Genomic DNA, 13580 nt, shown 5'->3' on the forward strand with positions numbered 1-13580 from the left:
GACTTTTGTGTTTTCATTGGCTGTAAGCCATAATCATCAACATTAACAGAAATAAACACTTGAAATAGATCATTCTGTTTGTAATGACTCTATATAATATATGAGTTTCACTTTTTGTATTGAAGAACTGAAATAAATTAACTTTTTGATGATATTCTAATTTAGTGAGATGCACCTGTATGTTCTAGGACTACAAATTTTCCCTATTGATTATAATTACATATTCATTTGCATGCTCTTATGACAGCTTACTATGCCTTCACTGACCTGCCTATTTTACATAATGCATCTAATAAAATATGCATTTATATGAGCAAAACAGCTCAGTGCTTTCACCTCCAGGCCCTCCCCACTACAAATGCTCAGCTTTCATCCTCTGAGTTCCTCCCTTTCTACAGGTGTTTAATCACCCTAGCACTAAGATGGCGGATTAACCCACTCGTGTGCTGCAACCTTTTCCTATGTATAACTACTGCAGCTATAAATCTCAGTGCTACATATCCCCCCTCCAGCACTTTACCAGTGACTTTGTCACACTGTATATGTTTTTACAACATTGGACACCAATGCAAAGGTCATCTAATATGGTAGACAGGCTGCTGGACCCCACAGGCACCAGAGTCCAGATGTGACTGCTACTTCTGCTCATACTTCCCAACGTTCCACTGACTGCTGCTAGAAGATGGGACAGGGTCAATTATGCCACCTTAAAGGAGGAAGCCTCATAATAGCAGTGCTGGATGGCAGGGCTTAGGTGAGAGATTAGCCAACTCTTCTCCACCTACATGACTAACCCTCTGTGGAAGCCCCTGTAGAAGCCCTCAGAACACCGCTTTCCTTGTTTCCTGAACAATCCAGTGGAGAGCTAAGTAAATACACTTATATAAACTAGACTAAATCCCAGCCACAGTTACATCTATAGGCATCACTGCTGTGTACATCACTAGACGTGAGAAGGCCTCACGACAACCAGAAATATGTCCTCCTAGGTCCTTTACGTCGCCACCATGAGGCAATCGACACTTCCGGGTGTGCGCTCTTACGTCTTGCGTTCTTGACAGCAGTCATGTGACCTGACAGGCCCCTCCTCTTCTGGAGAATCTTTGAGCTCTTGTGCTGAGCTGGTTCTGCTCCCTGTGTAGCCGGGGGCTCTCGGTGCGAGGGGACAGCAGCGGCGCCAGCAGCAATGGCGGGGCGGGTAAGTGACACTTGTCCTGGGCACGTCCTCCACGCCGAGGTAATGAGCAGGTACTTCCCTCCTCCGGGATGTCAAGGTTAATACGCGTCCGGGTACCTGTGCTCTCAGCCTGAATGGACGCCGCAGCCGGATCCTTCTTGTGTCACTGCCCCTGGCCGCAGTGACTGGAGGATGCGCCGGGCTGCAGGGACAGTGGGTGTTACATGTGACTCCATGTTATATACGTGGGTACAGGGCACGTACAGCATGTATACACGGGATATAGAGTATATACAATACAGACATATGTACTTGGTATGTACACGGTATATACCTGTGTACGGTGCATGTACAGCAGATCTACACGGTATATAGAATATATACAGACATGTGCATGATATACATAATATATATGGTATACATAAGACATATATACGTGTGCACAGGGTACATACAGCATGTATACACGGTATATAGAATATATGCATGTGTACAGAATATATACATGGTATACGTGATGTGTATATATAATATATACGGTCTAAACATGGTATATCTAATGCAGACATATATACATAATATACACTGTACATACATGGTATATATAATACGGTATATTCATGGTACACAGTATATACTTGGTGTACAGAATATATACACTGTACATACATGGTATATATAATATATACATTATATACAGTATATAATGCAGACATATACATAATATACACTGTACATACATGGTATATATATAATGTATATTCATGGTATACATAATATATGCATGGTGTACAAAATATATACACGGTATGTACGGTAGTATACATTGTATTATATATGTGTGTGTATATATATATATATATATATATATATATATATATATATATATATATATTATTTATTTTACTCACTTACATAGCGCCATTAATTCCACAGCGCTTTACAGACATTATCATCACTGTCCCCATTGGAGCTCACAATCTAGATTCCCTATCAGTATGTCTTTGGAGTGTGGGAGGAAACCGGAGAACCCGGAGGAAACCCACACAAACACTGGGAGAACATACAAACTCCTTGCAGATGTTGTCCTTGGTGGGATTTGAACCCAGGACCCCAGCGATGTAAGGCTATATACATAGTTAATATAATATACAGTATATATTGTACATTGGTAAACATAATATATACACGGTACATACATGGTATATATAATGTGTACAGTATATACGTAATGCATTCATATTGTATCCATGGTATACATTATATACAGTACATAATATATACATGGTTTGTACATGGTATACATTATATATACAGACGTATCAGATACATGATGTATACACAGTAGTCAGGGCTGTGGAGTTGGTAAGCAAAGACTCCGACTCCTCAATTTCCCTGACTTCCGACTCCACAGCCCTGGTAGGAGGAGCTTCACTACTGAGCGTGTACATAAAGTGCAGCACAGATTCATCTCAACTAAAAGCCGAGATCCTTAGATCAGGAATAGGACAGACATGTATAGGACATTTCATAACTTTCCAAAATTCTTATGAAAAAATGTACAGCACATACTGCATTGAACTACTGCACCCAATTTATTATATATTTTAGGAGTCAGTCCATTTTATGTAGACTTCACCAAAATGGGCACCGACTCCACAGCCCTGACAGTAGATACATGGTATAAATAGAATATACCTGTATAGACAATATACAGACATATATACATGTGTACATAATATATATAGATGGTATACATAGATATATGTTTACATAGTATATACTTGTACACAGATATACATGGTATATAGACAGTATGCATACTGTATACAATGTCCTGTTGTAGCATCACCTAAATGTTGTGCTCTTAAAGTGGTTGTCCACTGACAACTCCTTCTGAATCTGAATGTTTTCCCCTGTTAAAATAAAAACACTTATACTCACCTCTCATGCCGATGCCGTTCCAGCGATGTCAGTGTTCACGTGAGGTTGTTACATCACATGACCCCTGAGGCCATTTTCTGCTGAGGCATGGCATCCCGCTCTTCTTGAAGGGTGGCCCTCAGATCATTGAGGTTCTGGGGTACAGAGTTACGAGCTTCTACACGATGACCCAGCTGATCCCATAGGTTTCTATGGGATTCAGGTCTGGAGAAAGTGGAGGCCGCTCCATTTGAGGTACCCTAGTCTCCAGCAGCCATTCCCTAATGATTTGACCTCGATGAGCTGAAGCATTGTCGTCCATGAAGATGAAATTAGGCCTGTGTAGTAGGGGCTTGTCACTGTACCACTCACAAAGTGTTTGGTAGCTCTGTACTGACTAGACACCTGCCCACACTGTAACGCCACCACCAAAGGCTTGTCTCGTGACAACAGTGACTGATGCATACTCTCTCCTTGACGTCTCCAACATCGTTGGCAGCCATCATTTCTGCTCAGCGTGAATCGACTTTCATCAGTGAACAGCACTGAGGCCCACTGGTCCCTCTTCCAGCGTAGATGCTCCGTGGCCCATACAAGATGATGATTCCTGTTCCTGGTAGTGTGGTCAAATACCCATGCAGGTCGTCTAGCACGCAGACCACGTTGCGAATGGTCTGACGTGACCCTTCGGTGCTTCTCACCTCCCATAAATGTCTTGGAGTTGTGTGGCATTCACCATCTGGTTCTGAAGGGCATTGTTCACAATGAAGTGGTCAAGTTGACATCAGCAAGGGATGTGGCCATAAGACGTCCACTTATCTGCCTTTCTGTGAGTCTTCCAATCTCTCTGTGTCTCTGTTGCAACCTGCTGATGACACTCTAAGCTCGGTGACCATTTCCGTCTGAGAACATCCTGCTTGAAGCCTCGCAATGGCGAGGTACTGGGTTTCAAATGTTAGGTGTCGTCTTGGTCTCATGATGTCAAAATGTGAACAGCGTGATGTGGAGGACTGTTCAATTCTAATTGAACCCTGAAATTTATTGGGCGATTCATGGATCTGAAACATTGAACAGTTGGACATGTGCAGAAAAGGCTAGAGTGCATTTTAGGTTCATCCTGAAATTTCACACGAAAGCCAAATATCCCTAACTTTTTGTAAATAGTATGTGTCTTATGCAGTATATAGGTATATACAAGTGCTTCATTATATTTATATATATTGTAATGCAGCGACTTGCTGGCATTACGGTAATGGTCCAGGATGTGTTTTTACCTGACCATGTACCTTCCCCCTCAGGTGACTGGTCACATGACTGTGACATAGCACAGGTCCTGCGCGCACAGAATGTCTATCTGATCACATGACTGTGACATCAGCAAGGTCCTGTGTGTGTGTGTGTGTGTGTGTGTGTGCGCGCACACGGGATGGATATATAAACCCTGCTTGATGGGAGACAGGTGTGTTCGGTGTGTTGGGCGTGAGGCCTGTTCCCCGTGTGTGTGGGACACCGTGATACAGTGAAGCCTGGCAGCCTGAAAGGTCGAGGCTGGATCTTGTGTAGATGCCAGTGGCCTTGGAAGGCTTGGTGAAGAGTCCGGAAAGGCATAGACTGGATGTGTGTGAGTGAAACATTCCAGTAGCCTTAGACGGGACGATGGCTAGAGACCGCCACCTGGGAAAGCCTTAAAGCCACAGTGGTGGCGGATTAAATGGACTGCAGCAGCTAAAACCCGGCAAAGGTAATAAACTTTGTTATATGGACACTTGTATGGAGATTGCTAAAGTATTACCTTGCTGAAGGCTGTAACCTGGGCCAAGTGGGCCTGTCTGCCACTTGGGCTCGTGGACATTTTATGTGTGAACTGTGGTTTATGAAGTGCAATAAACTGCAGCATTGTGAAATACCGGAAAGACATTGCTGGTGTGCATTAATTGACCCGGTGCAGCGAGTATCCCCCATTATGATGACTAGTGCTGCCTTACTATATATATATATATTACAACAATCTTACACTTGTGTTGGTTTTTATCTTTCCTAATAAATTGTGGTATGTGACCTGTCCTGGGGAGAGTGCTGGACAATCCTTCCTTTGCTCGTTATATATCACATCCAGTGTAAGTGACATATAGTATATACATGTGTAATAAACAGTGCTAGGATCCCCTCACTATGGCTGTGTTCATGGATTGTACATGGTGTGGGTACGACGCTCTGTATACAGGCATGTTTCTGTCTGTGTGTCTGTGTGTGTGTGTGTGTGTGTGTGTGTGTGTATATATATATATAATATATATATATATATATTACACACACACTCAGACTAGGAGGATGTAATATGATATCAGCTTGTATGAACTGTCTCTTCGCTCCTCTGTATGACTTTGTGTTGGGGGAGGGGTGGCAGCGTTTATGATTAGTCGCTCTCCAGCTACGATGCGCCTGTATACTGTACAGTCACCTGCAATGATACAGCCCTGCCTTTTAGTCTGGTATCTGTCTCCTGCGATGCCCGGATTTTGCAGTGGGCGTCTGTGATTTGCAGGGCAACTTGTCAGGGCACAGACGGTGGCTGCTGCCGCCATGATTTACATTCCGTTATCATTTGTTCCCATGTTTCTGCTTTCCCTGTGGGATTTGTAGGCGTCTCAATGAGATCCTTTATTTTTCCTTTCCCTGACTGCATGGTGGAAACACAGAGGCTGGAGACGGGCAAGGTTGTGGGTTGTGTTACCATTTGCCTTGGTCTTTGCAGAGTGCCCGCTGTGCCATAGACGCCTATACTACCTGGTTATTTATTGCTGACTGTTTTGCCAGTTGTATCAATGTCAATAGTGCAGGTGGCTGCAGAATAGATTGCTGGCCATAAAACATATCCCTGCTATGGGCGCCATCTACTGGGTATGATCGCTTTATAAATATTGGTATGGAGTTAAAAAACAGGGCTACCCTTAATACCAGGGCTATATGACCATGCCAGTTCCCCTATGGACATCAATATGAATCTTTTATTCCTTGCCCTTTTTTAAGATCACTTCTTCTTGTCAGTTATGTAAACATTTCCTTTTACATTCAGAGGCTGCAAACTTTCTCATGGGTTGATGCAACGTATTGACAATCCGCTTTGTTGTGGATACTTTCTTATCCTCTTGCAGGTTAGTGGTGTCCAGGAGCAACTCTCTGGCATCCTGGAAATTGAGTTTACAGCAGTAGATCGTGTACAGAATGTATTATTAACTTACTGGTAAATAGTTATTATAGAGAACGGCATATGTTGCTGATTAGTCCGCGCAGGCTCTGGGCTGCTAGTGTTCTCTACTGTCCAGGCCATGCAGATAAGCATTGCCCGTATACAGTAACGCACCACCACGTAATAATCAGTATACACATGATAACCAGAGGCCACCCCTCCAAAGACCCTCTGTAAACAACTTGATTTTCCAATGACAAATGAGTCATCTGGTCATTAACACTTCAAAGGCCATTGCAGGGGAAGGGATTTCTGGACGGACCCAAGCTGAATAGCGTCATAGGCATATATGAGGTTTTATGTCAGGAGACCCATGTTCAGTCCGGAAATCACAATCCATACTCTGACCATGATATACGAAAATCTAAATGAGACCTATACTGCCGCTTTCTAACTACCCCTCTAATGCGATTTTCCTCTCTTTCCAACTCCTTTTATTATAAGGGTCTCTTGATGATGCCCTAATTCCATCTTGTCTTTCTGCAGGGATCCCTAGCGATTGCATGAAATCCCTTGAGGAGCCTGGCAGCAAGTGTTCAATTCCCCTGTAGTGCCCCCAAGGGAGGAAGGAAACATGACACAGTTCTTATTGAAATCAATGTGCCTCCAGAATGGCTAGTAGATGATGGCCCTGAATAATTTAAAAAAAAAAATGGACTTGTAGCAGAAAAGTAATAAAGTTGCTTACCTGTTAAATCCGTCAGCCCCTGCTCCTGTGCCCCAGCATGCACACCCCTAGACCAGGGCTGTGGAGTCCGTAATCTAAACGTCTGACTCCCAAGCACTGCCTCAGTACTGAGCGGGTACATAAAGTGCAGCACAGATTCATCTCCACTAAAAGTCTAGACCTTTAGATCAGGAACAGAACAGACATTTATAGGACATTTCATAACTTTCCCAAATTCCTATGAAATCTTTTACAGCACATCCTGCATTGTACTACTGAACCCAATTTACTATATATTTTAGGAGTCAGAGTCGGTCCATTTTATACCGACTCCATCAAAATGGACACAGACTCCAACTCCACAGCCCTGCTCCAGGCGCTGATTATTTTTCTGCTGCCAGTCATGGATCTCAGCAGTCCTGAGGCCAGTGATTGGCTGCAGCGGTCATGTACATGTATGTGACTTTTTTGAGGCTGTAGGGAAGTAAACACAGACCTACAGGGATTTCAGTAGCAGCTGCCCCTGAGTGGAGGGTATTCATCTGATCTGATTAAGTATTGTTATACAAGTGAGTATTTTTTAGTATTTTTTTTTTCTATTTTTCTGCTAAACCTTTTTTTTTTTTAAATCCTTGTAAAGGGTTTATCTCCTTTTTTCATGCACTTCGGCCTCCTGGTTTCCTGTGCTCCTGAAGATTAATAGCTTGGTCCAGTGGTATGGCTGAGCCGCTGACCCGACCTGTGTGCTGTAAGTAGAGGTAGCATAAGAGGAGCGCGGGGGCATTGAGGCGGCCAAGTCCAGCAATCCAGACATCCTCAAAGAAGCTCTTTCAGGCTGTAAAGCAAAGAGCTTACAAGCCCGCGCTCCTTACCTAGAAAACCGGCCACCTCTGATGGAGTGCAGTGGTAACCTTGGCACTGAGCAGCTTACAATAAAATTAAAAATCCCTCTGGTCATGACAACGAAGAGTAATTTAAATAAAAGGTACTTTGCAAAGTAGTTTAATGCACACACTTAGCAATTTTACTTATTTAACAAGATGAAGCAACCCCTTTAACTAAGGATCTCCTAATTGGGTTTATGAGAATTTTATTGTTTACAAAAAAAAACAAGGAAACTCCTTAAGTTGCATTGTACTTTTATGGAGCCAATTACAATATTGATTATTAAAGGGTTAGTTATTTCTTGTGATAGGGACCCCCACAGATCCTTTAGTACGTTGTTCTGAAGTGCCCCATTGGTTTTGAGCAGTGACCACCCATGCACGCCACCTCCTCATTAATTTTCTATAGGACTACAGGAGAAAGCCGGGCACTGTACTTGGCTATAACTGGCACTCCCATAGAGAAAGAGTGGAGCGCTGGTGTGTATGAGACTAGGTATTTCAGAGCCCCTTTCTCAGGATCAGGGGGTGTCCAAGCTGTCGGACCACCATGAATCAGAAACCTATCACTTATACTGTGGAAAGTTGATAACGTTCAATGTTTGACATGAAGCATAATGGCCGCTCTGGTCCTACTAGCTGTACATGTGCCACAGCTCTGCCATGCACCCTCTTCTTGCTATGTGTGGCTGAGGTGTACGCTATCCTTATCCTTTCTCCTCCTGTTACACCTTTTCTTTTCCAGCATTGGTGTCTGAATATGTATCACGTACATGTAAAAAGACACCAGAGAATGGGAGAAGTGATTGCTGCAGGAATCCATATGGATGAGGCGGAGGAGCGCCGTGTGGTGCTGATGTGGGCAGAGCCCTTCCCAGGAGGGTGTGAATCTGCAGTGATTCCTGCAGGCTGAGTCCAGATTTAGCATAAGGCACCGATTCCACAGATACCCATTAAAATCTCCTGATGTGACAGAGAAGCCCTGTCTGACCTGGATTCTGTGCGGCTGCAGGGATGGAGGCGGGAGGGAGCTCGGGATCGGCACTGAATTATTTCTGTTACAGGAGAAGGAACATTCTGGGTGTAGAAGCAGTTTGCATTATTTATCTCTTGCTCTTCTGGTGAAATCTCAAGAAAGAGCCCTAACACAGTGCTTCTTGTAGTGTTAAAGGGACAGTGCCACCAGTTATTGGAGATATTGCAATATTCTTCTTAAAGGGTTTTTTTTTACATTGACTGCTTACCACCACCAAGACCCCTTTGATCAGTTGTGCTAACTTCACTACTATGTGTTGCTAGGTTTAGTACTGAGGCTCAGCCCCATGTATTTGAATGGACTGTGCTGCAACTTTGGCCTGGTGATTGATGGGAGGTGAAGGTGATCGGACCCCTACTGATCACTGACTAGGGTCACCCCAGCGTACTTTGTCTCATCCGAGAGAATCAGACCGATTGTGCAAATGTCACTCTGATCAGAATGTGATGATAGTGTTATCTGAATCTCTCGGATGAACAGAAAATGGAGAAAAAAATGTCTCCACCTTCTCCATTGGGTCAGTGTGCGTAAATCGGACTTCACTCAGATGTCATCCGAGTGCAGTCCTATGTTTTCCATGCACTCATTGACTTGCATGGCCGTGTACGATTTGATGTTTTGTCAGATCACATTCGGACTGAAAATAAGGTCGTCTCCAGGAGCTGTTAGGATATCACATGACAGATGTACACACTATGTTATATGCTGTGTGAGCCTGATTGTGGAGACGCTCCTCACCAGTGTATGCGCCTGATCCCTGCTTTCTGCTGCAGCACGCAGAGAATTGACCCCTGCAGCCAATCAGTGAGCTCAGTGGCTCTGAGTTTCTCATGCCATCAACAGACTTCAGTTACTGGCTGCAGTGCCGTTGACATGACATCGGTGCTGTGGACAATAGCAGAGACTAGGAGCAGTGGCAGAAATTTAGCGCTGGACCTGGGGATGGTGTATCAAGCACAGTTTGATAAATATATATATATTTTTTAACACCCCTGCTTTAGTGTTGTAAATGGAGGAAAAAAATGTCTCCATCTTCTTAATCGTGTCAGTGCATACAGGAGACAGGTTTTCTGATACCAGAAGACCCCTTTAGTTGCCCACCTCTGCTGTAGTGTTGTAAAGCTGGCCACACACCCTCAGTAGCTGTTGACTTCTCAGTTCCAGGGGTTGTTACAGAGAACCACTGCTTGGCCATGCTCTTCTTCAAGGAAGTCTAGCTGCTATCTTCCCCTTTAAGATTAAGTCTGAATTTCCTTAGTGAAAAATCTGTTCACACATTAGTGCCAAATCAGCAATTCCCCTCAGAGACAGAAAATGCAGGATTACGTCTCTGCACAGAGGCATTCTGGGAAGACATGCAAATAATTCTTCATGCAGCAATTGTATTGCGCTATTAAATACACATGGGGATTTTTCCCCCCTTTTTTACATATAGAGATCACTGTAGACATACATTGTAAAACACCAGGAGGATTGCACAGCTTGAAATGGCTGATAACAGGCAGCAATAGATCAGATTCTACTGCACAATTCATAGATGGAGATGTTAACCCTCTCTCCAATCCTCCTGGAACACCTAGACATCAGGTCTTGTGGAGGCCACTGCAGAAAAGCATAATACATGCTGACTGTGTCTGAAATGTAAAATATGGACAGGCCAATTCCCCCAGAGAGGGCGCTGTTCTTATTTACAGTCTTTTTGTGTGGCTTATAAAGGGGGTGCCGAGCCCAGGACCCTTCTCTATAAGGTCATATACAAAGGAGTTGTCTCCATGATATGACCCATTTAAGCTGGATCATTTCTTTCTCGTACACTGAATGGGGAGAGGGGTGTGATGACTGCTTATCTCTCCTGTGTACAAAAGGATAGAACATGTTGAAATCCACCAGCCCAATCTTTCTCTGTCCCCAGAATCTGCTGCTAATGTAATGTGTATGGCCACCTTTACCATTTGGAATTTGCCGACAGATATTGTCATTAGTCCAAGAAGGCAACTACTGACAGAGACATCTGAGGAGGACTTCATCTGCCATGATGGATGTGATAACTGATCGGACTTTGATTTTGTTACTCATTCAAAAAATCTGGTCTGTATGTCCAGACATGTTTCTAGGACAGAGCTAAATTTGTAGACCTGAACATCAGAATCTCTAGTCCAAAATCTGACCTACACAGATGTATAATTTTGGAACAAATCTGGAGGCTGTAAGGAGGTACACCGAGCCCACGCTGAATTACTCTGCAGATCTGCGTTGCGCCATGTAGTACTCTATCTTATAGTACATATTGCAAGGATTTTCTCCCCTAGAATCAGTGGTACTGTCAACATATCCACTCATATAAAGCATAAATGGGTTACGGGGGTTGTCCGTTCTTCAGATAAAAGTCTGCAGACACTCCATGTGACTGCAGACTTCTGAATTCTTACGTGCGCGCACTCCATGCTGTCAAGGTTTTCCGATGTCGCTGCCAAAACGCAGCAATTTGCATACTTCCTGTCACATTCCGACTAGACGTGCTTAGCCTCATTCAATACACTTGATCACGTCTAGTCGGGTTGTGACCGCGTGTATGCAAATTGCATACTTGTGGTCACGTGACTGCCCAGTCTCTGCAGCGACACCAGAGAATCCTGACAGTGTGTATTATGTATGCTGTTAGGAATCAGAAGTCTGCAGTCACACAGTGTTTGATTGTTTCTCATCTGTTATTTGCACTAAAGGGAATAACATTTCCTGAGTTTGCTTATAAGGTCTCTTCATATCTGTCAAGCTGAGAACACTGTTGAAAGGGAGTCTGTCAGCACAGAATGACTGTTCAAACCAAGCACATGCACTCGGTGCACAAAGGCAAAGCCATGAGTGTACCTTCCCACCTACTTGTTTTCAGTCTATCTCCCCCATTCTTTGGCTCTATAAAGTCAAAGCTGTCGAAGTGAAGGGGTGGTGTAAATCAAAGGAAAACAAGTAGCTGGTAAAGTGCACTCAAATGTTTGGCCACGCCGAGGGAGCATTGGGTGCCTGTACTTGGTTTGAACATTAGTTCTGACAGTCTTTGTTTGTGGAGCTATTATCAAATGATGACTTATTGTTTACATCAGGTTTTTTGTGACATTTTTTTTTTTTTTTCAATGTCATGATCTTTATTAAAAAACAAAAATGGTAATCTTGCAATTTTCACACTGGCCACTGGGGCTTTTTTCAGACTCGTACTTCCTGTCTTTTAAAGAAGAGTTTCATTAGACTCCTTATTATTACCGTGAGGATTACAATGGAGCACCTCCACACAGCTGATAACACAGGACACCTCAATCGCAATAGGCAATGTCACTGCTCCTCTTTCTTTCACAATGACCTTTTCACACGCTCATTTGATGCTTCGATATAAAAGATAGGGGGGTCGGAGTCTGACCATTGTGGCTAATGTACATGTGTTGTTTCCTGAAACAGCAGAAAGGTAGAGTCTAAGCCCCAGTAACCTGTGTGAAAATGGCAAGATCTTTATTTTTAATAATCTGTAATAAAAAGAAATGGCAAAAATGTTGTTAAAAATACGTTTAACACAATCACCTGCCACAAGTGACTAGGATAAAGTACTAGAAATAATACCGCAATATAGTGACTACATAATAGTGATACATATCGGTGTTAAAACACAAGTATTTGATACTGTTGTAAAAAAAAAAAAAAAAAAAAAGATGAAAAAAAAAAGCTTGGCCTGGGCAGTGTATCAGGGGGGGGGGGGGGGGGGCTTGGGGACGGGACGACATCTACTCTTAGCTTTGCGCTCATAAATCTGAGCAGCCTCCTGCTGATTCAGGGTCTACTGAGTAAGTCCTTCTGATTCGGAGGTATTACGTACCGCTGGCACTCTATAGCACTCCTGGATCAGACAGTATACAGCTGAAAAATGAGCCTGGGACATGGAAATCTCTCCTGTGAGAGCCGCATCAGATTGTGATTTGCTTTCAGGCTCTTTATTACATTTTTGATCTTTCAGCAACAACAACTGTTCAGGCCGAGTAAAATGAAGAAAAATAATTGGTGTCCAGTTTGACGAGCTTATGGTTTTAATCGGTTAGCCGATTACAGAAATGTATCTAAAGCCTCAGGGATTTTCTCATGTGTGGGGCAGGCGGATGATCTGACCTGTGGTACTGCATATAACCTTAAACCAACCCTTTAAGTCCCAAAAGTGGCTTCTTACAAGAAACAGTTGTCACTGGTCTCCACATTATCATCAGTACTTTACCCCAATGTTGTCATTTACTGTCAAGTTTTTAAAGGTTATGGACACCTTTTCATGGTCTCTTTAACTTAATTGCATGCATTTTTTATTAAATATCATTTTGCAAAACGGTTTAATTTAACATTTCTAACTGTTTAGTTTCTGCAGCCACTGTGTATGTATCACTGTGCATAGCAGACTGCAGAATACGTTAGTAGTCAAATGCATCAGTGAGTTCATTGTGATGACAAAGTTTGCAAGCCTTTATCTTTTGACCTTTCATCAAAGCTAATTTTTGATATTTGTAGTAGAGTTTCATTAAGAATTTTAGACAGTTTGGCTTCGGCTGCCTTTGTGTCACAGCCTATAGCAATATGTGGAATGAGTTTTCAGCCATTCTGTCAGTGAGGACTGT

The 13580-nt window shown here is 43.1% G+C and overlaps 1 protein-coding gene across 1 annotated transcript in view; it reads left to right on the forward strand.

Annotated features, from left to right (window-relative positions):
• Positions 1 to 1041: 1041 nt before the first annotated feature.
• NSF (N-ethylmaleimide sensitive factor, vesicle fusing ATPase) overlaps positions 1042 to 13580 on the forward strand; it is a 55993-nt gene continuing 43454 nt past the window's right edge. Inside the window, exon 1 of the mRNA XM_073683133.1 lies at positions 1042 to 1198. Within this exon, the coding sequence (XP_073539234.1) occupies positions 1187 to 1198 (12 nt within the window). The 5' untranslated portion in view covers positions 1042 to 1186. The remainder of the gene's footprint in view (positions 1199 to 13580) is intronic.

This window comes from Phyllobates terribilis, unplaced genomic scaffold (assembly GCF_046119375.1).
Source record: "Phyllobates terribilis strain yellow unplaced genomic scaffold, ASM4611937v1 Scaffold_5__5_contigs__length_657084704, whole genome shotgun sequence".
Taxonomy (NCBI): Eukaryota; Metazoa; Chordata; class Amphibia; order Anura; family Dendrobatidae; genus Phyllobates; species Phyllobates terribilis.